The sequence below is a fragment of the Oncorhynchus mykiss genome, chromosome 9 (assembly GCF_057628025.1).
Source record: "Oncorhynchus mykiss isolate SJ-2025 chromosome 9, ASM5762802v1, whole genome shotgun sequence".
Lineage (NCBI taxonomy): Eukaryota > Metazoa > Chordata > Actinopteri > Salmoniformes > Salmonidae > Oncorhynchus > Oncorhynchus mykiss.
Window position 1 is genome coordinate 39618528 of NC_143030.1, and position 23390 is coordinate 39641917.

The 23390-nt window shown below is 43.8% G+C and overlaps 1 protein-coding gene across 2 annotated transcripts; it reads left to right on the forward strand.

Moving 5' to 3' along the window:
- The first annotated feature begins 2183 nt into the window (after nt 1–2183).
- eif2d (eukaryotic translation initiation factor 2D) lies at nt 2184–22627 on the forward strand. 2 transcript variants are annotated; one of them, XM_090184172.1, is made up of 16 exons: nt 2249–2499; nt 16885–16986; nt 17550–17740; nt 17835–17918; nt 18018–18108; nt 18241–18348; nt 19956–20209; nt 20512–20629; nt 20779–20824; nt 20997–21103; nt 21198–21356; nt 21456–21545; nt 21739–21834; nt 21928–22048; nt 22165–22339; nt 22448–22627. In XM_090184172.1, exons 5-16 carry the CDS (start codon nt 18023–18025, stop codon nt 22519–22521), a joined length of 1434 nt encoding a protein of 477 aa, XP_090040298.1. In that variant the 5' UTR covers nt 2249–2499; nt 16885–16986; nt 17550–17740; nt 17835–17918; nt 18018–18022; the 3' UTR covers nt 22522–22627. The 2 variants fall into 2 exon arrangements, with proteins under 2 accessions (XP_021471179.3, XP_090040298.1); XM_021615504.3 differs by lacking the exon at nt 16885–16986 and having other exon boundaries at nt 2184–2499.
- The last annotated feature ends 763 nt before the right edge of the window (nt 22628–23390 follow it).

A 23390-nucleotide genomic window follows, 5' to 3' on the forward strand; every position in this document is an offset into this window, starting at 1 on the left:
CAATGAGCTTTCTCTCAGCAATGAGCTTTCTCTCAGCAATGAGCTTTCTCTCAGCAATGATCTCTCAGCAATGATCTCTCAGCAATGATCTCTCAGCAATGACCTCTCTTCTGAACGGAACACACATACAGCTAGCTGTACATGCAAATACACAAACCACAACACAGAAACTGGGGAACGTAACAGTCATGGCTTTAGAAGCTTCTGATAGGCTAAACAATAATACGCAAGTATAAACACCATGGGACCACGCAGCTATCATACTGCTCAGAAAGGAGACACGTTCTGTCTCCTAGAGATGAACGTACTTTGGTGTGAAAAGTGCAAATCAATCCCAGAACAACAGCAAAGGACCTTGTGAAGATGCTGGAGGAAACAGGTAAAAAAGTATCTATATCCACAGCAAAACGAGTCCTATATTGAAATAACCTGAAAGGCCGCTCAGGAAGGAAGAAGCCACTGCTCCTAAATCGCCATAAAAAAATCAGACCACGGTTTGCAACTGCACATGGGGACAAAGATCGTACTTTTTGGAGAAATGTCCTTTGGTCTGATGAAACAAAACAGAACTGTTTGGCCATAATGACCAATGTTATATTTGGACTTGCAAGCCGAAGAACACCATCCCAACTATGAAGCACGGGAGTGGCAGCATCATGGGGGTGCTTTGCTGCAGGAGGGACAGGTGCACTTCACAAAATAGATGACATCATGTGGGAGGAAAATTATGTGGATATATTGAAGCAAAATCTCAAGACATCAGTCAGGAAGTTAAAGCTTGGTCGCAAATGGGTCAACAATTTAAAGGCAATGCTACCAAATACTAATTGAGTGTATGTAAACTTCTGACCCACTGGGAATGTGATGAAAGAATCATTCTCTCTACTATTATTCTGACATTTTATATTCTTAAAATAAAGTGGTGATCCTAACTGACCTAAGACAGGGAAATGTTTCCTAGGATTAAATGTCAGGAATTGTGAATATAATATATAATTTTCTTAGTTTTAATCAACATAAATTTTCTCATTTTGTCAGGAACCATAAACTGGTATTGGTTGTGACCAATTTCAATCGACAATACAGGGATTTTACTCTGTTTGCCCAGAACACCTTCTACAGATGTATTTACATAAAACATTTAATTTTAGTTTAAAACTATATGAGAAACACAATGGGTTTTTTGATTATTTGATTTATCTATCACATTAAGAAAATTATTTTAATTCCTTAATCCATAAATATGGGGCTGTGCTGGCTGTGCTTGTATTCCTGCACAGAGGCTACCTACCATCAAGAATTAAATTTTTTGTATTTTTTTTTATATATACAGTGCATTCGGAAAGTATTCAGACCCCTTCCCTTTAACCACATTTTGTTACGTTACAGCCTTATTCTAAAATTGATTAATTTAAATGATTTCCTCATCAATCTACACACAATACCCCACAATGACAAAGCGAAAACAGGTTTCTAATTTCTTTAGCAAATTTATAAAAAACAAACACCTTATTTACATAAGTATTCAGACTCTTTGCCATGAGACTCGAAATAGAGCTCAGGTGCATCCTGTTTCCATTCATCATTCTTGAGATGTTTCTACAACTTGATTGGAGTCCACCTGTGGTAAATTCAATAGATTGGATATGATTTGAAAAGGCACACACCTGTCTATATAAGGTTCTACAGTTGGCAGTGCATGTCAGAGGAAAAACCAAGCCATGAGGTCGAAGGATTTGTCCATAGAGCTCCGAGACAGGATTGTGCCGAGGCACAGATCTGGGAAGGGTACCAACAAATTTCACAGCCGAGGCTGTGCAAGAAATCCTTTCGGTGGATGTTACCCCTTCACAGGACCCTGAGGCTGTGTAGGGATTTATTTTGGATAATTAATTGGGTTGTTCAAGCCCTGGATGCTGATTGGCTGACAGCCGTATACCATAGGTATGATAAAGCATGTATGTGGTATATGGCCAATGCCTGTATCCAGGCACTCTGCGTTGCGTCGTACATAAGAAAAACCGTTAACCGTTGTATATTGGCCATATACCACGCCCCCCCGTGACTTATTTGTTAAGTGGACTGATTGAAGTGGAATTGGTTTTGTTAATTTGAGTGTTTAATTTTGTATGATGCCGTTTTTTTTGGTTTCTTATTAAAAACTCCGTCCAGCTGGTGGCGGTAATGCATTGGATGCCAACCGCCGATAAACCCCATCGAAGAAGGTAGCGATTTTAGGATATATCCTAGGAACAAACTAGCAGCAATGGCAGAGTCTTGTCGGACGTATTTTATGATGCGCCAAAATGGACACGCTGTTTTCCATTTCTAGTACTGTATTTTTTTTTTAACGAATGAGCTTGCGAAATGCGGATTTAAACTGAGTAAATATTTTTACACATCTCAGGAGTAAGAGCTTGAATTAACGACGGTACCATTTACGATGTTTTCGAAATCGTTCCGTGTCAAGTCCAACACAGTGATCAAAGGATCCGACAGGTGAGGAGAGACCCTTGTTCCATTTGCCAGTTATAGGCTGGCAGGGCAAACCCGTTTTAGGTTTATTTCTGTATATCACATCAGGTTTTTGGACTCGGTCTGCGGTTTCTACCTGATTAAGTACAATACCATTGGAAATTAATGGTGACAGTTAGATTCCTAAAACTGAAGTTAAATGGTTTTGCTGCTTCCAGTTGAGACAACATTTAGATAAATGGCACAGTTACGTGTCCAAATCAGTAGCCAATATGCAGAAACAGTTCGTGATATTGAAGACTTAAAATGTACCATCTACACATACATGGGGATAAATAGTAACCGTATTACTTGTATTTATTAACTGCACACGCACCAAAACTGTACGGGTTTTGGTTTTAATACGTTCCAGTTGTTAATTGGAACAACATCCTCTATTCACTTCCTGATGAACCCAGTCACCCATTCCGTGTATACGTCAATACCATTATCAGAGGCGATAATTCACTGGTATTTACAGTGCATTCAGAGATGATTCAGACCCCTTGACTTTTTCCACATTTTGTTACATTACAGCCTTATTTCAAAATGGATTAAATTACATATTTTCCTCAATCTACACACAATACCGCCAGAATGGCAGTGAAAACCAGTTTAGACAGTTCAGCAAATGTATTAAAAATAAACATACCTTATTTACATAATCAATCAATCAATCAAATTTATTTTATATAGCCCTTCGTACATCAGCTGATATCTCAAAGTGCTGTACAGAAACCCAGCCTAAAACCCCAAACAGCAAGCAATGCAGGTGAAGAAGCACGGTGGCTAGGAAAAACTCCCTAGAAAGGCCAAAACCTAGGAAGAAACCTAGAGAGGAACCAGGCTATGTGGGGTGGCCAGTCCTCTTCTGGCTGTGCCGGGTGGAGATTATAACAAAACATGGTCAAGATGTTCAAATGTTCATAAATGACCAGCATGGTCGAATAATAATGAGGCAGAATAGTTGAAACTGGAGCAGCAGCACAGTCAGGTGGACTGGGGACAGCAAGGAGTCATCATGTCAGGTATTCCTGGGGCATGGTCCTAGGGCTCAGGTCCTCCGAGAGAGAGAAAGAAAGAGAGAATTAGAGAGAGCATATGTGGGATGGCCAGTCCTCTTCTGGCTGTGCCGGGTGGAGATTATAACAGAACATGGCCAAGATGTTCAAATGTTCATAAATGATCAGCATGGTCGAATAATAATAAGGCAGAACAGTTGAAACTGGAGCAGCAGCACAGCCAGGTGGACTGGGGACAGCAAGGAGTCATCATGTCAGGTAGTCCTGGGGCATGGTCCTAGGGCTCAGGTCCTCCGAGAGAGAGAAAGAGAGAAGGAGAGAATTAGAGAACGCACACTTAGATTCGAATAGGACAGGAGAAGTACTCCAGATATAACAAACTGACCCTAGCCCCCCGACACATAAACTACTGCAGCATAAATACTGGAGGCTGAGACAGGAGGGGTCAGGAGACACTGTGGCCCACTCCGAGGACACCCCCGGACAGGGCCAAACAGGAAGGATATAACCCCACCCACTTTGCCAAAGCACAGCCCCCACACCACTAGAGGGATATCTTCAACCACCAACTTACCATCCTGAGACAAGGCTGAGTATAGCCCACAAAGACCTCCGCCACGGCACAACCCAAGGGGGGGGCGCCAACCCAGACAGGATGACCACATCAGTGACTCAACCCACTCAGGTGACGCACCTCCTCCAGGGACGGCATGAGAGAGCCCCAGTAAAGCCAGTGACTCAGCCCCTGTAATAGGGTTAGAGGCAGAGAATCCCAGTGGAAAGAGGGGAACCGGCCAGGCAGAGACAGCAAGGGTGGTTCGTTGCTCCAGAGCCTTTCCGTTCACCCTCCCACTCCTGGGCCAGACTACACTCAATCATATGACCCACTGAAGAGATGAGTCTTCAGTAGAGACTTAAAGGTTGAGACCGAGTTTGCGTCTCTGACATGGGTAGGCAGACCGTTCCATAAAAATGGAGCTCTATAGGAGAAAGCCCTGCCTCCAGCTGTTTGCTTAAACATTCTAGGGACAATTAGGAGGCCTGCGTCTTGTGACCGTAGCGTACGTGTAGGTATGTACGGCAGGACCAAATCAGAGAGATAGATAGGAGCAAGCCCATGTAATGCTTTGTAGGTTAGCAGTAAAACCTTGAAATCAGCCCTTGCTTTGACAGGAAGCCAGTGTAGAGAGGCTAGCACTGGAGTAATATGATCAAATTTTTTGGTTCTAGTCAGGATTCTAGCAGCCGTATTTAGCACTAACTGAAGTTTATTTAGTGCTTTATCCGGGTAGCCGGAAAGTAGAGCATTGCAGTAGTCTAACCTGGAAGTGACAAAAGCATGGATTAATTTTTCTGCATCATTTTTGGACAGAAAGTTCCTGATTTTTGCAATGTTACGTAGATGGAAAAAAGCTGTCCTTGAAATGGTCTTGATATGTTCTTCAAAAGAGAGATCAGGGTCCAGAGTAACGCCGAGGTCCTTCACAGTTTTATTTGAGACGACTGTACAACCATTAAGATTAATTGTCAGATTCAACAGAAGATCTCTTTGTTTCTTGGGACCTAGAACAAGCATCTCTGTTTTGTCCGAGTTTAAAAGTAGAAAGTTTGCAGCCATCCACTTCCTTATGTCTGAAACACATTCTTCTAGCAAGGGCAATTTTGGGGCTTCACCATGTTTAATTGAAATGTACAGCTGTGTGTCATCCGCATAGCAGTGAAAGTTAACATTATGTTTTCGAATAACATCCCCAAGAGGTAAAATATATAGTGAAAACAATAGTGGTCCTAAAACGGAACCTTGAGGAACACCGAAATTTACAGTTGATTTGTCAGAGGACAGACCATTCACAGAGACAAACTGATATCTTTCCGACAGATAAGATCTAAACCAGGCCAGAACTTGTCCGTGTAGACCAATTTGGGTTTCCAATCTCTCCAAAAGAATGTGGTGATCGATGGTATCAAAAGCAGCACTAAGGTCTAGGAGCACGAGGACAGATGCAGAGCCTCGGTCCGATGCCATTAAAATGTAATTTACCACCTTCACAAGTGCCGTCTCAGTGCTATGATGGGGTCTAAAACCAGACTGAAGCATTTCGTATACATTGTTTGTCTTCAGGAAGGCAGTGAGTTGTTGCGCAACAGCCTTTTCTAAAATTTTTGAGAGGAATGGAAGATTCGATATAGGCCGATAGTTTTTTTATATTTTCTGGGTCAAGGTTTGGCTTTTTCAAGAGAGGCTTTATTACTGCCACTTTTAGTGAGTTTGGTACACATCCGGTGGATAGAGAGCCGTTTATTATGTTCAACATAGGAGGGCCAAGCACAGGAAGCAGCTCTTTCAGTAGTTTAGTTGGAATAGGGTCCAGTATGCAGCTTGAAGGTTTAGAGGCCATGATTATTTTCATCATTGTGTCAAGAGATATAGTACTAAAACACTTGAGTGTCTCTCTTGATCCTAGGTCCTGGCAGAGTTGTGCAGACTCAGGACAACTGAGCTTTGAAGGAATACGCAGATTTAAGGAAGAGTCCGTAATTTGCTTTCTAATAATCATAATCTTTTCCTCAAAGAAGTTCATGAATTTATCACTGCTAAAGTGAAAGTCATCCTCTCTTGGGGAATGCTGCTTTTTAGTTAGCTTTGCGACAGTATCAAAAAGGAATTTCGGATTGTTCTTATTTTCCTCAATTAAGTTAGAAAAATAGGATGATCGAGCAGCAGTAAGGGCTCTTCGGTACTGCACAGTACTGTCTTTCCAAGCTAGTCGGAAGACTTCCAGTTTGGTGTGGCGCCATTTCCGTTCCAATTTTCTGGAAGCTTGCTTCCATAAGTATTCAGACCCTTTGTGATGAGACTTGAAATTGAGCTCAGGTGCATCCTGTTAACATTGATAATTCTTGAGATGTTTCTACAACTTGATTGGAGTCCACCTGTGGCAAATTCCATTGCTTAGCCATGACTTGGAAAGGCACACCTGTCTATATAAGGTCCCACAGTTGACAGTGCATGTCAGAGCAAAAACCAAGCCATTAGGTCGAAGGAATTGTCCTTAGAGCTCCGAGACAGGATTGTGTTGAGGCACAGCTCTGAGAAAGGGTACCAAAACAATTCTGCAGCATTGAATGTCCACAAGAACACAGTGGCCTCCATTTTTAAATGGAAGAAATGTAGAACCATCTAGACCAGGGGTTGTTAAACTTTTTCAGCCTGGGACCCAAGTGAGAAATATTGTGTTTTCCTGTGACCGAAGCTTAAGACACCTGCAACTATACGTAAACATCAGTACTTTTCATTGCTGTCATGCCTAAAACAAATGCAATATAGACAAATAACAATGAAATATAAATAGCTATTCATGTTTACCCCCCCCCCCCCACCCCCATTAAAATCACTCTTGAAGTGCATTCTATAGTTTTCAGACCCCTTGACTTTTTCCACATTTATGTTACAGCCTTATTCTAAAATTGATTAAATTGCATTTTTTCCCTCATCAATCTACACACAATACCCCATAATGACAAGGCACTAATACATTTTTAGAAATGTTTGCAAATGTCAAAAATGAAATATCACATTTACATAAGCATTCAGACCCTTTACTCAGTACTTTGTTGAAGCACCTTTCGCAGCGATTACAGCCTTTACTCTTCTTGGCTATGATGCTACAAGCTTGGCACACCTGTATTTGGAGAGTTTCTCACATATTCTCTGCAGATCCTCTCAAGCTCTGTCAGGTTGGAGGGGGAAGAGAGAGGGGTGGTGTCGCTGCACAGTTATTTTCAGGTCTCTCCAGAGACGTTGGATCGGGTTCAAGTCGGTACTCTGGCTGGGCCACGTAAGGACATTGACTTGTCCAGAAGCCACTCCTGTGTTGTTTTAGCTGTGTGCTTAGTGTTGTTGTCTTGTTGGAAGGTGAACCTTCGCCCCAGTCTAAGGTCCTGAGCACTCTGAAATAGGTTTTCATCAAGGATCTCTCTCTACTTTGCTGTGTTCATCTTTGCCTCGATCCTGACTAGTCTCCCAGTCCCTGCCGCTGAAAAACATCCCTACAGCATGATGCTGCCACCACCATGTTTAACTGTAGGAATGGTGCCAGGTTTCCTCCAGATGTGATGCTTGGGATTCAGGCAAAAGAGTTCATTCTTGGTTTCATCAGATCAGAGAATCTTGTTTCTCATGGTCTGACAATCCTTTAGATGCCTTTTGGCAAACCTCAAATGGACTGTCGTGCCTTTTACTGAGGAGTGGCTTTCGTCTGGCCACTCTACCATAAAGGCCTGATTGGTGGAGTGCTGCAGAAAGGGTTGTCCTCCTGGAAGGTTCTCCCATCTCCACAGAGAAACTCTGAAGCTCTGTCAGAGTGATCATCAGGTTCTTGGTCACCTCTCTGACCAAAGCCCTTCTCCCCCGATTGCTCAGTTTGGCCAGGTGGGCAGCTCTAGGAATAGTGTTGGTCGTTCCACATTTAAGGGTCGTTTCACATCCATTTAAGAATGATGGAGGCCAATGTGGTCTTGGGGACCTTCAATGCTGCAGACATTTTTTTCGGTACCCTTCCCCAGATCTGTGGTGCGACGCAATCCTGTCTCGGAGCTCTACAGACAATTCCTTTGAACCTCAGGGCTTCGTTTTTGCTCTGACATACACTGTGAACTGTGGGACCTTTTATATAGACCGGTGTGCGCCTTTCCAAATCATGTCCAATCAATTGAATTTACCACAGGTGGACTCGAATCAAGTTGTAAAAACATCCCAAGGATTGTCAATGGAAACAGGATGCACCTGAACTCAATTTTGTGTCTCATAGCAAAGGGTCTGAATACTTATGTAAAAAAAAAAAAAATGTTTTAATTAAATTTGCCAACATTTCTAAACCTGCTTTCGGTTTGTCATTATGGGGTATTTTTTTAGATTTAGGATATTTTTTTTTTAAATCCAGCGTCTCGAGTGGCGCAGTGGTATATGGCACTGCATCTCAGTGCTAGTGGCATCACTACAGACACCCTGGTTCGATTCCAGACTGAATCACAATTGGCCGTGATTGGGAGTCCCATAGGGTGGCGTGCAATTGGCCCAGCGTCGTCTGGTTTTGGCCGGTGTAGGCAGTCATTGTAAAGAATAATTTGTTCTTAACTGACTTGCATAGTTAAATAAAGGTTCAATAAAAAAATAATTTAAAAAAGACTAACGTAACAAAATGTGGGAAGGGGTCTCAATACTTTCCCAGTGCACTGTACTCGTCTGTCTAGGTTGGGACTTGTGGCAAACGGGACTCTTTGATGACAGCGGTCATTTGACGACATCGGCTTGTTGAAACTACCACAACTCAAAAACCACATTGGGGCCTCCCGGGTGGCGCAGTGGTCTAGGGTACTACATTGCAGTGCTAGCTGTGCCACCAGAGACTCTGGGTTCGCGCCCAGGCTCTGTCGCAGCCGGCCGCGACCGGGAGGTCCGTGGGGTGACGCACAATTGGCCTAGCGTCGTCCGGGTTAGGGAGGGTTTGGCCGGTAGGGATATCCTTGTCTCATCGCGCACCAGTGACTCCTGTGGCGGGCTGGGTGCAGTGCACGCTAACCATGTCGCCAGGTGCACGGTGTTTCCTCCGACACATTGGTGAGGCTGGCTTCCAGGTTGGATGCGCGCTGTGTTAAGAAGCAGTGCAGCTTGGTTGGGTTGTGTTTCGGAGGACGCATCTCTCCCGAGCCCGTACTGGAGTTGTATATTATTGTAGTAACAAGATACCACGAAAAGGGGGTAAAAATTCAACAACAAAAAAACACATTGAAACTGGAGGTATTTTTACAGCACTGGTTAGAAAACAACCCGCAGCTCACGCTATGTAAATTATTCATTGATTATCACTTTAAATTAAATAGCGTGAGAGGGGGGAGATTAGGTTGCACATCCTGTTTTAAAACTAACACGCCTCCAACACCACACACAATATGTACATCACCGGTTAGAGGACAACTTGTAGAAGACACACCTTTGCCTTCGATTCACAGGTGTCTTCTTGGGTAAGTCTAAGAGCTTTGCACACCTAGGTTGTGCGATATTTGCCCATTTTATTATTTTCTAAATTCTTCAAGCTCTCAAAATTTTGGGGATCATGGCTAGACAGCAATTTTCATGTCTTGCCATAGATTTTCAAGCAGATTTAAGTAAAAACTATAACTTGGCCACTCAGGAACATTCACTGTCTTCTTGGAAAGCAACTCCAGTGTAGATTTGGCCTTTTGTTGAAGGTTATTGTCCTGCTGAAAGGTGAATTCCTCTCCTAGTCTCTGGTGTAAAGAAGACTGAAGCAGGTTTTCCTCCAGGATTTTGCCTGTGTTTAGCCCATAACATGATGCAGCCACCATCACTGAGGAACTGCCTCATTTCCATGATTTGTTGTTGGGTTTGCACCAAACATAAGGCTTTGTGTTGAGGCCCAAAGTTTTTTTTTTTTTCTTTTTTCTTTTCTTTTTTTTTCAGTATTACTTTAGTGCATAGAACAGGATGCTCCAGCCGGAGCACGCTAACCTGGATCTCTGCAACATGAATGACACGTCTTCAAGCGTTTGCTTTCATAACCAGGGAGCTAGGCAGACTGCTGTCCACCCTTGTGGACTCGTCGCCAGGTCGGTCTTGTCCGATGACTCCAAACGGATGCTGAGAAAGCTCCCAGTGGTCCCCGGACTGCTCTTCGACCCTGCAGCTGAATGGGCCAATCGAACATAGAAACCAGCTAAGTCAGGCAACACCACTGTGGAACTCACAGCCCAGAAACCAGGTGTCAGAGTCGTGGCAGAGGGATGCATGAACCTCGCCGCTCTCACTCGACCCAGCCATACACACACCCTTGCCAGCCCCAGACAGTGATGCAGCCACCCTTATTGGCATGGCTCTGAACTCCTGCACTACGAGGGCATGTATAAGACCTCAGCGCGTGGACAGCATTCTTCTTTTCTGCAACAAGTTGAATGTATTCGTGAAGGTATGAACAGTCCAACAACTGATGGGCATGCTCTCTGCGGTGACACTGTTAGGCCTGCTTTCTTTTAAGGCCACGACAAGTGTGGTACGACCTCCGCTTGGACCCCAAGCGGGACAGAAACACAAATACAGGTGACAAGGGTGTGCTACTCTTCTCTACGGTTGTGGGTGAAAAGTGTCTACCTGACTACAGGTGCCCCTCTCGGATCAATTCCGGCAAGGCGGGAAGTAGTGACAACCGATGCTTCACTAACAGGCTGGGGAGCAGTGTGAAAACACGGGCCTGTAGGGGGAGAGTGGCGTCCCCTGCTGGAGGAAAGAGCACATCACTGTGCTAGAACTTCATGCAGGTTACCAAGCCCTGAATCACTTTCTGCTGTTTCACAAACATATCCTGATATGATCAGACAATATATTGAGTGTTCCACATCAACAATCAAGGGGAACGAGGTCTGTATGGTCCATACAGGTGGCCCAACAACTCTTGATTTGGGCCCTACCCCATCTGGCCTACGAGCCATTCATCTCCCAGGCAAGGTGAACGAGGTGGATGATAATTTAATCAAAGCCTACTGGATGATAACTTGTTTATAACTAGGACAGAATAATTTATAATTGACTTTTTCCGACATAACATAGGTACAGCAGATCCCCTTATTGAATGGAACACTTAAATGTGCCTTTGGAGGCCATGCAATTCAGTACTCAACGATAAAACAAAGATCAAGAGTCCATATTAACAAAGGGAATTGAAGGACTAACAGTAGTTATGTAGCAACAAAAACTGTACAAGTGTAGCCTCAGAATAAGTTACAGGAAAAACAAAGAAATAGAGGAACTTATTCAATAAAGACCCAGTGTAATATATTATAAAAAATAAAGCGAACTGGATGGAATATGTGGAAAAATTTAAAAAGAACTGTGCAATCCTCAACATAGAAATGCTACCAAAAAAAAAATGTATTGAAACTTGTTTCAAATGATGGAGTCACACATGATTCACCGAACAATATTTTGAAAGGGGAAGTAAAGTACTTCAATGTTTTTGTTTCAGTCTCCATCTCCACCTACCGACGCTAATTGTATTCTTCCCTCTATTAATAATGTAAAATTAACATCTGTACAGAAAGACTCATGTGAAGGCCAAATTACAGAGGAGGAACTTGATGCAATTAAAGCCTTTTAAGGCTGGGAACTCCAAGGCTGGAATGCATACCAGTGGAAGTATACCAAACTTTTGATATACTCAGAGGACCATTATTAGCATGTTTAAACCACTCCTATATAAACGGTAGATTATCAGACACTCAACAAGGTCTGATTTCATTATTACTGAAACAGGATCCAAGTTGTGTGTGTGATATACACTGCTCAAAAAAATAAAGGGAACACTTAACACAATGTAACTCCAAGTCAATCACACTTTTGTGAAATCAAATTGTCCACTTAGGAAGCAACACTGACAATAAATGTCACATGCTGTTGTGCAAATGGAATAGACAACCGGTGGAAATTATAGGCAATTAGCAAGACACCCCCAATAATGGAGTGGTTCTGCAGGTGATAACCACAGACCACTTCTCAGTTCCTATGCTTCCTGGCTGATGTTTTGGTCACTTTTGAATGCTGGCGGTGCTTTCACTCTAGTGGTAGCATGAGACGGAGTCTACCACCCACACAAGTGGCTCAGGTAGTGCAGCTCATCCAGGATGGCACATCGATGCGAGCTGTGGCAAGAAGGTTTGCTGTGTCTGTCAGCGTAGTGACCAGAGTATGGAGGAGCTACCAGGAGACAGGCCAGTACATCAGGAGACGTGGAGGAGGCCGTAGGAGGGCAACAACCCAGCAGCAGGACCGCTACCTCCGCCTTTGTGCAAGGAGGAGCACTGCTAGAGCCCTGAAAAATGACCTCCAGCAGGCCACAAATGTGCATGTGTCAGCTCAAACGGTCAGAAACAGACTCCATGAGGGTGGTATGAGGGCCCGATGTCCACAGGTGGGGGTTGTGCTTACAGTCCAACACCGTGCAGGACGTTTGACATTTGCCAGAGAACACCAAGATTGGCAAATTTGCCACTGGCGCCCTGTGCTCTTCACAGATGAAAGCAGGTTCACACTGAGCACGTGACAGTCTGGAGACGCCGTGGAGAACGTTCTGCTGCCTGCAACATCCTCCAGCATGACCGGTTTGGCGGTGGGTCAGTCATGGTGTGGGGTGGCATTTCTTTGGGGGGCCGCAGACCCCTTGTGAGACCATATGCTGGTGCGGTTGGCCCTGGGTTCCTCCTAATGCAAGACAATGCTAGACCTCATGTGGCTGGAGTGTGTCAGCAGTTCCTGCAAGAGGAAGGCATTGATGCTATGAATTGGCCCGCCCGTTCCCCAGACCTGAATCCAATTGAGCACATCTGGGACATCATGTCTCGCTCCATCCACCAACGCCACGTTGCACCACAGACTGTCCAGGAGTTGGCGGATGCTTTAGTCCAGGTCTGGGAGGAGATCTCTCAGGAGACCATCCGCCACCTCATCAGAAGCATGCCCAGGCGTTGTAGGGAGGTCATACAGGCAAGTGGAGGCCACACACACTACTGAGCCTCATTTTGACTTGTTTTAAGGACATTACATCAAAGTTGGATCAGCCTGTAGTGTGGTTTTCCACTTTAATTTTGAGTGTGACTCCAAATCCAGACCTCCATGGGTTGATAAATTTGATTTCCATTGATCATTTTTGTGATTTTGTTGTCAGCACATTCAACTATGTAAAGAAAAAATGAATTAAAAAGGTATTGTCAGATATTATTCATCCTAATCAGACAGGTTTTTTACATGGACGATACATTGGAGAGCAGATAAGACAAGTACTGGAAACAATGGAATACTATGACATATTGGAAACCAGGCCTGGTTTTCATAGCTGACTTTGAAAAGGCTTTTGATAAAGTATTACTGGAGTTTATATATACATGCCTGGAATATTTCAATTTTGGAGAATCTCTTATACAATGGGTTAAAGTTATGTATAGTAACCCTAGGTGTGAAATAGAAAATAATGGCTACATATCAGAACGTTTTTTAAACTGTCAAAAGGAGGAAAACAAGGTTGTTAAAAAGTTCAAATTAGATCCAACAATAATATTAAGGGTTTAGATATCCATAGCGTAAAAACAAAGGTGTCATTGTATGCTGATGAATCATGTTTTCTTTATAAACCACAATTACAATCCCTCCACAGCCTCATAGAGGATCTAGATACTTTTGCTAACCTTTTTGGATTAAGTGTACTATTATGTATTGGGTCACTAAAAAATGCTACATTTTCATTACCGTGTAGTTTACCAATAAAATAGTCTGACGGGGATGTGGACATACTCGGTATACATATCCCGAAAGAAAAATGATCTCACTCCAATAAATTTTTATAGAAAGTTAGCAAAAATAGATAAGATCTAAGAATTTGTGGAAATTCACCCTGATTTAACTATTTGCTTATGGTTGACCTGCCTTTTTTAAATGGTATGAACAAAAAATATAAACATTTATTTGGAATGGCAAGCCAGACAATTAAAAGGGCATATTTTATATAATGAATATGAATTCGGGGGGCAGTGAAATAATCTGTAAACAATTTTTGGACAACTTGCTTGTCAGGCACAAAGTAGATGTCCTAACCGACTTGACAAAACTATAGTTTGTTAACAAGAAATTTGTGGAGTGGTTGAAAAACAAGTTTTATTGACTCCAACCTGTATGTAAACTTCCGACTTCAACTGTATTTACCCCAAAAATATATGGGGGATTGGAAAGGATGCAGACAATTACATTGTTGCGTCCATCAATCTGTCTGCAATATTAAAGCTGATCCACCTCCTAAAAAGAAAAAGGTGAGCAGGGTGGCAGATTTCTTGTCGCCACAGAAACCGTCCCCTGGGAGAATGGAGACTTCACCCACAAGTAGTGAAGATGATTTGGCAGCGGTTCAGAACAGCACATGTGGACCTGTTCGCCTCAGAGCAAACATCCCACTGTTCCCTCTGGTAGAGTCCAGGAGCCCCCTTGGCCAGAGGGCCTACTGTATGTTTTCCCTTCCGACCTCCCCAAGTCTTCTGGAGGGAGAGCCATTGCAGCTCCCTCAGACAGGACCTGCTCACACAGTTGGACAGCATAATATGGCATCCCAGACCAACTACAGCTATGGGTGTGGCCTCTAAAGTATCCAACCCTCTACTGATCTGTTGCGATCCTGCTATTATCGAGACGTTACAGAGCGCCAGAGCCCCATTGACCAGGATGATGTATGCTGGTCGCTGGAAGGTGTTTACCGAATGGTGCTCTACCAGGGCGGAGGACCCAGTGTCCTGCTGTGTACCTGTTTTACTGAGATTCCTTCAAAAACTATTGGACTCTGGTTGCTCTGCCTCTACCTTAAGAGACATACCTTTTATGGCATGCCTCTGCCATATCAGTTAACCATTTACGCATCAATGGAAAATCAGGGTCAGGGGCCCACAACCTCATCTGCTAATTCTTACAAGGTGTCCGCCGGCTGCATCTCCGAGACCATCTGTGCGGCATCCTGGGACACGACACTAGTATTGGAGGCTTTGACAAAACCTCCTTTCGAGCATTCGGAGAAGCCGTCTGAAAACGGCTTTCCTCTTAGCTTTTTCATCAGCAAAACGTGAGTGAGCTCCACTCGCTTTATATGAGCCCAGTCTGCCTACAATTGAAGGCAGAGATCTAGGCGTGACCTTAGGCAAAAAGGCTTGATTGGGCCGTAAGGTTTTATCACCTCTTCATTTCAATCAAGTCATCGAGCTGGTGACTTTACTGCCCCCCTCCTTCCAGATTGCGGAAGAGGAGCGAGCAAATCTCCTGTGTCCAATAAGTTCCTACAAACGCTATTTTGAAACGTTGTAGCACTACAGGAAGTCAGACCGGCTGTTTCTGTGCTTCGGTGGGAAATCAAAAGGCCTTGCGTTGTCCAAGCAGAGGATTTCACACTGGCTTGTGGATGTCCATATATGGTCCCACAGTTGACTGCATGTCAGAGCAAAAACCACGACATGAGGTCAAAGGAATTGTCTGTAGAGCTCCGAGACAGGATTGTGTCGAGGCACAGATCTGGGGAAGGGTACCAAAACATTTCTTCTTCATTGAAGTTCCCCAAGAACACAGTGACCTCCATTCTTAAATGGAAGATGCTTGGAACCACCAAGACTGGTGACTGACAGAGCTCCAGAGTTCCTCTGTGGAGATGGTTGTCCTTCGTGAAAGTTCTCCCATCTCTGCAGCATTCCACCAATCAGGCCTTTTATGGTAGAGTGGCCAGATGGAAGCCACTCCTCAGGAAAAGACACACAACATCCCACTTGGAGTTTGCCAAAAGGTACCCAAAGGACTCTGACCATAAGAAACAAGGTTCTCAGGTCCGACAACTATGATTGAACTCTTTGGCCTCAATGCCTAACTTCACGTCTGGAGGAAACCTGGCACCATCCCTACAGTGAAGCATGGTGGTGGCAGCATCATGCAGTGGGCATGTTTTTCAGGGGAAGGGACTGGGAGACTAGTCAGGGTCAAGGGAAAGATAAATGGAGTAAAGTACAGAGATCCTTGATGAGAACTTAATCCAGAGTGCTCGGAACCTCAGACTGGGGCGAATGCAGGAGTGGCTTCGGACAAGTCTCGGACTATCCCTGAGTGGCCCAGCCAGAGCCTGGCCTTGAACCCGATCTAATATCTCTGGAGAGACCTGAAAATAGCTGTGCATCGATGCTCACCATCCAACTTGACAGATCTGCAGAGAAGTATGAGCGAGATTCCCCAAATACAGGTATGCCAAGCTGGTAGCGTCATACCCAAGAAGACTGTAATGGCTGTAATCACTGCCAAAGGTGCTTCAACAAAGTACTTTGTAAAAGGTCTGAATACTTATTTAAATGTGATATTTTCAGTTTATTTTTAATACATTTGCAGAAATGTCTATCATTATGGGGTATTGTGTGTAGATTGAGGACACTTGTTTCATCCATTTTAGAATAAGGCTGTAATTGAATTAAATGTGGAAAAAGTCAAGGGGTCTGGATACTTCATGGATGCACTGTATAGTCAAAGGACCTTAAATGTTCTGTTTAGAGGTGAATTGGCTCTGGAAGCCAAAACAGCCGAATACTGTCTTAATGGGAATCAAATTGCTTCTCAATTACGGTACGTACGGTTCTTGAAACCTAAAGACCTCTACTTTCATATAATATCAAAATATACACTTACTGGACACTTAACTGGTTTTAACACAATTGCAGCCGACAGTATTTTTCAGTGACCACACGGTTGTGACGTCAGTCTTCCGTTTACACACAGGTGTTTGGAGATGCAGAAATCTAATTAGCGCTGGTATGCCTGTCTTCCATCTCTTTTCCGTGAACAAGTGCTATAATATGGCTGTGTGGTAACGCTATGAAGGTGTGTAGTAATTAAACATTTTGTTTTTTGAAAAAGATTTCTCACTGATATTGTGTTCCTTATGTTTCCAAAACAATACTGGAAGGGATGCCTGTTCACATTTAGAGAATGCCTCGGGGCTCTTAACAAAAGTCCCCCATGAAATGCGTATTGATCCCCCTTCATCAGTAGACGCTAAAGATAGTTAGCTACCCATCTACACTAATCATAGACGCTATCTGCTATTATTAGCAACACTGGCATATTTACACTGCAGCGTTGCTCGCTCTTGTATTGGGTTGCACAAAACCTGTCGGTGGGAAGCCAGAAGTTAAATCAAATTACGACTTACTGTGCCGGCAGATGGCGATGAGGCGACTAAATATGGCCATCTGCCGGCCTTTGGACTACTGGAGATTAAATTCATCTAGGTTTTGGATATCTGACCTGTTCCATTTCCTACTCACAGAACTAAGATGCAGGTGGTTGTGATTCAGTTATTATAGGCTTGTGTAAATGAAAGCATAACATTTCCTGAAAACAATTTCAGATAACATTTCATATCACCTCTCTACCCACCTTAGGAGGAAGCTGAAAGCGGACATATCCACAGCCTTTCCCTCTCTGTCTGTGGAGGACTTGTCCGAGTTGGTCCCAAACAAGGAGGAGCTGAATGTCGTGAAGATTTATGCCCACAAGGGAGATGCAGTGACCCTCTACGTGCTTCATAAGAACCCAGTGTTGTTTGAGCTGGAGAAATGTCTCTATCCCACAGGTAGGGTTACAGTCAAGTGGCAGATGCACTGACCATATAATTCAGGAAAAAAAAGTGAAATCTTGACGGTACAGTATGTCTTGTTGTTTTTCAGTGTATACGCTTTGGCGTTATCCCCATGTCTTGCCAACATTCACAACATGGCCTCCAGTGCTACAGAAGCTGGCTGGAGGGGCAGGTACGGTTATTTGTCTTATGTAAAACCTGGACTAATATTAATCAATGTATCAGTCATTAACATGTATTGTGAAACTCTCTCCTCCCTGCTCCTCCACAGATCTCATGCTGCCTGGAGTGGTGGTGCCTCTAAGTGGGATCCCAGAGGTGAAGAAGGGGGACTGCTGTGCTGTTAAAGTTGTTAGCAACAGGTAGGGCTAAGCCATACATCAGAAGGAAGTTGATCGACTGAAGCCGTTTGTGGCTGTTACCGCTGTCTATAATGAACACATAGGCTTCATATTCTGTCATTGTCATTCTCACAATGTCCTGGTTGCTTCCAGGGCTCCCATGGCAGTGGGCACTGCCACCATGTCCAGTGCTGAGATGAGGAGCTTGGGCATGAAGGGCAGAGGGGTGTCAGTCCTCCACACCTACATGGACAGCCTGTGGTGAGTGCCTGGTCAACCTAAACACACACACTGAGGCATGGTTAGACTGTCAATTACTATTACCCTGACACATTTGTTTGTCAATAGCTAGTTTTTCACCCAGTTTGGGACAGTCTGACTCTTAAAGGGAGTGCTCCTAATCTCAGTTTTTTACCTGTATAAAAGACACCTGTCCACAGAAGCAATCAATCAATCAGATTCCAAACTCTCCACCATGGCCAAGACCAAAGAGCTCTCCAAGGATGTCAGGGACAAGATTGTAGACCTACACAAGGCTGGAATGGGCTACAAGACCATCGCGAAGCAGCTTGGTGAGAAGGTAACCCTTCGGCCTGGGGCTCCATGCAAGATCTCACCTCGTGGAGTTGCAATGATCATGAGAACGGTGAGGAATCAGCCCAGAACTACACAGGATGATCTTGTCAATGATCTCAAGGCAGCTGGGACCATAGTCACCAAGAAAACAATTGGTAACCCACTACGCCATGAAGGACTGAAATCCTGCAGCTCCCGCAAGGTCCCCCTGCTCAAGAAAGCACATATACATGCCCGTCTGAAGTTTGCCAATTAACATCTGAATGATTCAGAGGACAACTAAGTATTGTGGTCAGATGAGACCAAAATGGAGCTCTTTGGCATCAACTCAACTCGCCGTGTTTGGAGGAGGAGGAATGCTGCCTATGACCCTAAGAACACCATCCCCACCGTCAAACATGGAGGTGGAAACATTATGCTTTGGGGGTGTCTTTCTGCTAAGGGGACAGGACAACTTCACCGCATCAAAGGGATGATGGACGGGACCATGTACCGTCAAATCTTGGGTGAGAACCTCCATCCCTCAGCCAGGGCATTGAAAATGGGTTGTGGATGGGTATTCCGGCATGACAATGACCCAAAACACACGGCCAAGGCAACAAAGGAGTGGCTCAAGAAGAAGCACATTAAGGTTCTGGAGTGGCCTAGCCAGTCTCCAGACCTTAATCCCATAGAAAATCTGTGGAGGGAGCTGAAGGTTCGAGTTGCCAAACGTCAGCCTCGAAACCTTAATGACTTGGAGAAGATCTGCAAAGAGGAGTGGGACAAAATCCCTCCTGAGATGTGTGCAAACTACAAGAAACGTCTGACCTCTGATTGTCAACAAGGGTTTTGCCACCAAGTACTAAGTCATGTTTTGCAGAGGGGTCAAATACTTATTTCCCACATTAAAATGCAAATCAATTTATAACACTTTTGACCAGCGTTTTTCTGGATTTTTTTTGTTCTGTCTCTCACTGTTCAAATAAACCTACCATTTAAAATTATAGACTGATTATTTCTTTGTCAGTGGGCAAACGTACAAAATCAGCAGGGGATCAAATACTTTTTTCCCTCACTGTATATCAATATTTGTGCATAAGGTTATTTCCACCACCATTTATTGCATAATTCATTTTACAGACACAAAAAGATCCCACCATGTCGAACAAACAGATTATCTGTCGACATTTATAAAATTGTAACGCAACTTCCTGTTTCCATCACAGTTGTCGTGATTTTTATACGGTATGACTTTACACGCATAAAAACTGGATGGAAACCTGGTTAGTGTTATACTATTTTATTTTTAGGGCATTTGGAGACAAGTCTGGTCCTCCCTCCATTCCTGATGTGGACACTGAGGGTGTCGAGGCAACCTATGAAGAAGAAGAAGAGGAGGAGGATGATGATGAGGCAACAGAGGGGGGTGAAGAGGAACCCTGTCCCAACCGTGTCCCAGATGCCCCCTGCCCTGGTATCCAGGAGCTCAGCCTGGCTGACAGGGAGGAGGGGGAGCACGGGAAAGAGGAAGGAGAAGACCCAGAGGACCTGAGAAGCCCACAAGGTAGCTATTACTGCTCAACTGGAGATCCAGGGAGAGGAGAGTTTATTAGCAGTTTATTATATGTGTCCATGTGTTTGGGTCTAAGGGAATTGAGAAGAGTTCTGTCAATATGTAATTCCAACCTAATTACATTGTCCTTAATAAATCAAAATCCTTAAAACAAAGAGATTGATGGCAAACATATTTGATATTAAGTGTCTTTCATTGAAAGCAGGCATCTTATTGCATATGAGTCATGAATTGACAAACCAAAAAAAGAGACAGTTCCAGGATATCTCACAAACATAGTCCTGTCCTTACAGAGCAGATGGATGCCCTGCTGCTGCAGTGTTTCCTCCAGGCGCTCAAGAGCAAAGTGAAGAAGTCAGAGCTCCCCCTGCTGACCAGTAGCTTCCTGCGCATCCACATGTTCTCCTGCTGGTAAACACGACTCGGGGACATTGAGTTTCCCACTGACATCCGTGCATAAATACAAAAGAGTTCTGTGCATCTGGCCTGTCTCAAGTTAGGATTCTGCTTAAAAGAAGTAGCTTTGAATTGAACACTCATATGAATTGTTGTTTTTACAGTCCAAGTGGAAAGCAACTTGACATCAAGAAATCAAGCTATAAAAAGGTAACCTCCGTCTTAGAATAAGTGGTCCTCGACATTTCATAATGATATGATGTTTCTAATAAACTTGAATTTTGGAGAACGGATGGCAAAACCCAGACATTTTTAATTTGACTATCCATCAATGATCACTGAATTATCCTTTTAAATCCTAAATCTAATGTTTTTTCCCCAGTTATCCAAGTTCCTTCAGTGCATGCAGCAGCAGCACAGCCTGGTGAGGGTGAAGGAGCTGAGTAAAGGGGTGGAGAGCATTGTAGAGGTTGACTGGAAAAACCCAGAGTGAGTATAGCCTCTTCCACCTACGACATTTATGAAGGGACTTGAGATTAGCAATAGTGAAGTGTTTTACTACTGTCTTTTCTGCTGCATCTAGACTGCGCTCCTTCCGCACCCCAAAGGATCCTGGGATAGAGGAGGCCTCAGTGGAGGTGGGAAGAGCAGAGGGGGAGAAGCCCTACCACCCCCCTGAGATCACTACCCTCTACAGTGTGTCCTCTCGTCTGGAGCCTCTGTTTCAAGATGCCAAGAAGAGGTGAGTCTGGGTACATGCTTGCAAGCGTTCGTGTGTTTGTAGTCTTTTTTTTTCTGTTTTAATTTTGTGTTATACTGACGTGTGTGTGTGCTCTCAAAGGAAAGGAACAGTACTCCAACCAGCGGAAGTGAGAGCAATCATCACAGATTATGTGAAGAGGAACGAGCTGGTGGATGAGAATAATAAAAAGTGAGAAGATTGCGTGGTTTCAAAGCTCACACTTTCATTCATTATTTGAGACATGATTTTATGATTTGAGACGTTCAATATCCAGGTGTTTGGGAGATGCACTGCCAGCGCAAATGTGCCCCGAGAGAGTATCTGTTCAAGGTGGTAGCTATCAACAATCCAATATTAACAGTCTGTGTGAACTCTCCACCAGTTATGTCATCATTAACCCGATCCTATGTGACTGCCTACTGGAGAAGTCAGAGTACCAGGAGGTGGAGGCACTCAAGTGGGATGACCTCTTCAGCAGGTAAACAGCTATGGGTAGTGAAACATTGGCCTGAAGTCATGCTGCATCACTGGCCTTGGATTATGACTTAACACCACCATCTTGTGTCCACAGGACGCTATACAAAATGCAGCACTGCCACCAGCTGGTGTTCCCTGGCCAGCCACCCATAGTAAAGAAGGGCCACATTGAGCCCATAGACATCTCTGTGGCCTCCAGGGGCTCCAACAAGAAGGTACACCCATGACGACATGTTTACGAAACGCATGTTTTAAAGCAACACTCCTCAATCTTTGTGATTTTTTAAAAATAAAATATCCTTCCGTACCTCCCTTTCTCCCTTCTCTTTAGGTGACAATGATAAAGAACCTGGAGGTGTATGGTCTGGACCCCATGGCTGTGTCAGTCGCCCTGCAGCACAGAGTCCAGGCCAGCTCAGCCCTGAACCCGGTTCCCGGCTCCAAGGACCGAGTCCTAGTCCAAATACAGGGAAACCAGGTCCAACAAGTCTGCAAACTTCTACTAGGTTGGCAAATATGGAAACCTCCGTCTTGTAATGTTTTGATTCCGGCTCTTGATTTAACAGGTGTTTATGTGCATAATTTCTAAGGCTTTTTCACACTTTATTTTGCAGATAAGTATCAAATTCCCTGCAAGTACATCCAGGGACTAGACAACAAAGTTCAGAAGCCTGGGAGGAAGAAATAGTACATCTTCAATCTTTCATCAACGAGTATGTATAGATGTGCAAAAAAGCCCAACAACAAAATGTTTATCATTCATGAAATAAAGTCTACTCCAGGATTTGGCTAAATTGGTGGTATTCATGTTACATGATGCCTGTTCAGTAAGAATACACTACACAGTTAGAATATGACCTGACCAAGCATCATCCTCTGGGTCTGTGGGTGGGGTTAACAATACCTGACATTGGGCCTTCTGTGACCATGGTTGCTTATGACAAAATGACCAAGTCATTAAAATATGACCGTAGAAACAGCCCTCATTAACGACACAATGCCCAGGACAAAATGACCAAGTCATTCAAATATGACCGTAGAAACAGCCCTCATTAACAATACAATGCCCAGAATTACCAGGCTGAGAAAGTGAAGCAAGTCTCCGACCTGCATCCAGGCTAACATTGTGCTCTCTGTAGCCTTAAAATGAGGACACCTGTTTCAATGAATAGGTATTATTATTGTACATATAACAAATTGGTAAGGAATGGGTTGATATTATTTTAGGATCTTTATTAATAAAATAAACAAAATTATGCTGATATGAAGTGGAGATTTTGCCCTACATGTGTATATGTTGTCTGCTTTGACTACATGTTCTACTAAATGACTCCGTGTGGGATGCTACATGTAAGTGTCCACACACACAATTCCATAGTGACAGACCGAATGCAATAACCTCTCTGACAAAGTGTAGGGTTTGTAACTTATTACACTGCAAAATCAGTAGTTAAGCAGTAAACATGTCATTTACACTTTTGGAAGATTTGAATCATGGAAAAATACTGGTCAAGAGATGCCCCCAAAACCTACCATCACATAGTTCTGTAATTGAGT

Excerpts from the sequence above, each read along its gene's own strand:
- eif2d (XM_021615504.3), top strand. The coding sequence starts at position 2,444 with ATGTTTTCGAAATCGTTCCGTGTCAAGTCCAACACAGTGATCAAAGGA. Across the intron at positions 17,741-17,834 it reads GAAATGTCTCTATCCCACAG|TGTATACGCTTTGGCGTTAT; the intron begins GTAGGGTTACAG and ends GTTGTTTTTCAG. Across the intron at positions 21,835-21,927 it reads TGGGATGACCTCTTCAGCAG|GACGCTATACAAAATGCAGC; the intron begins GTAAACAGCTAT and ends TTGTGTCCACAG.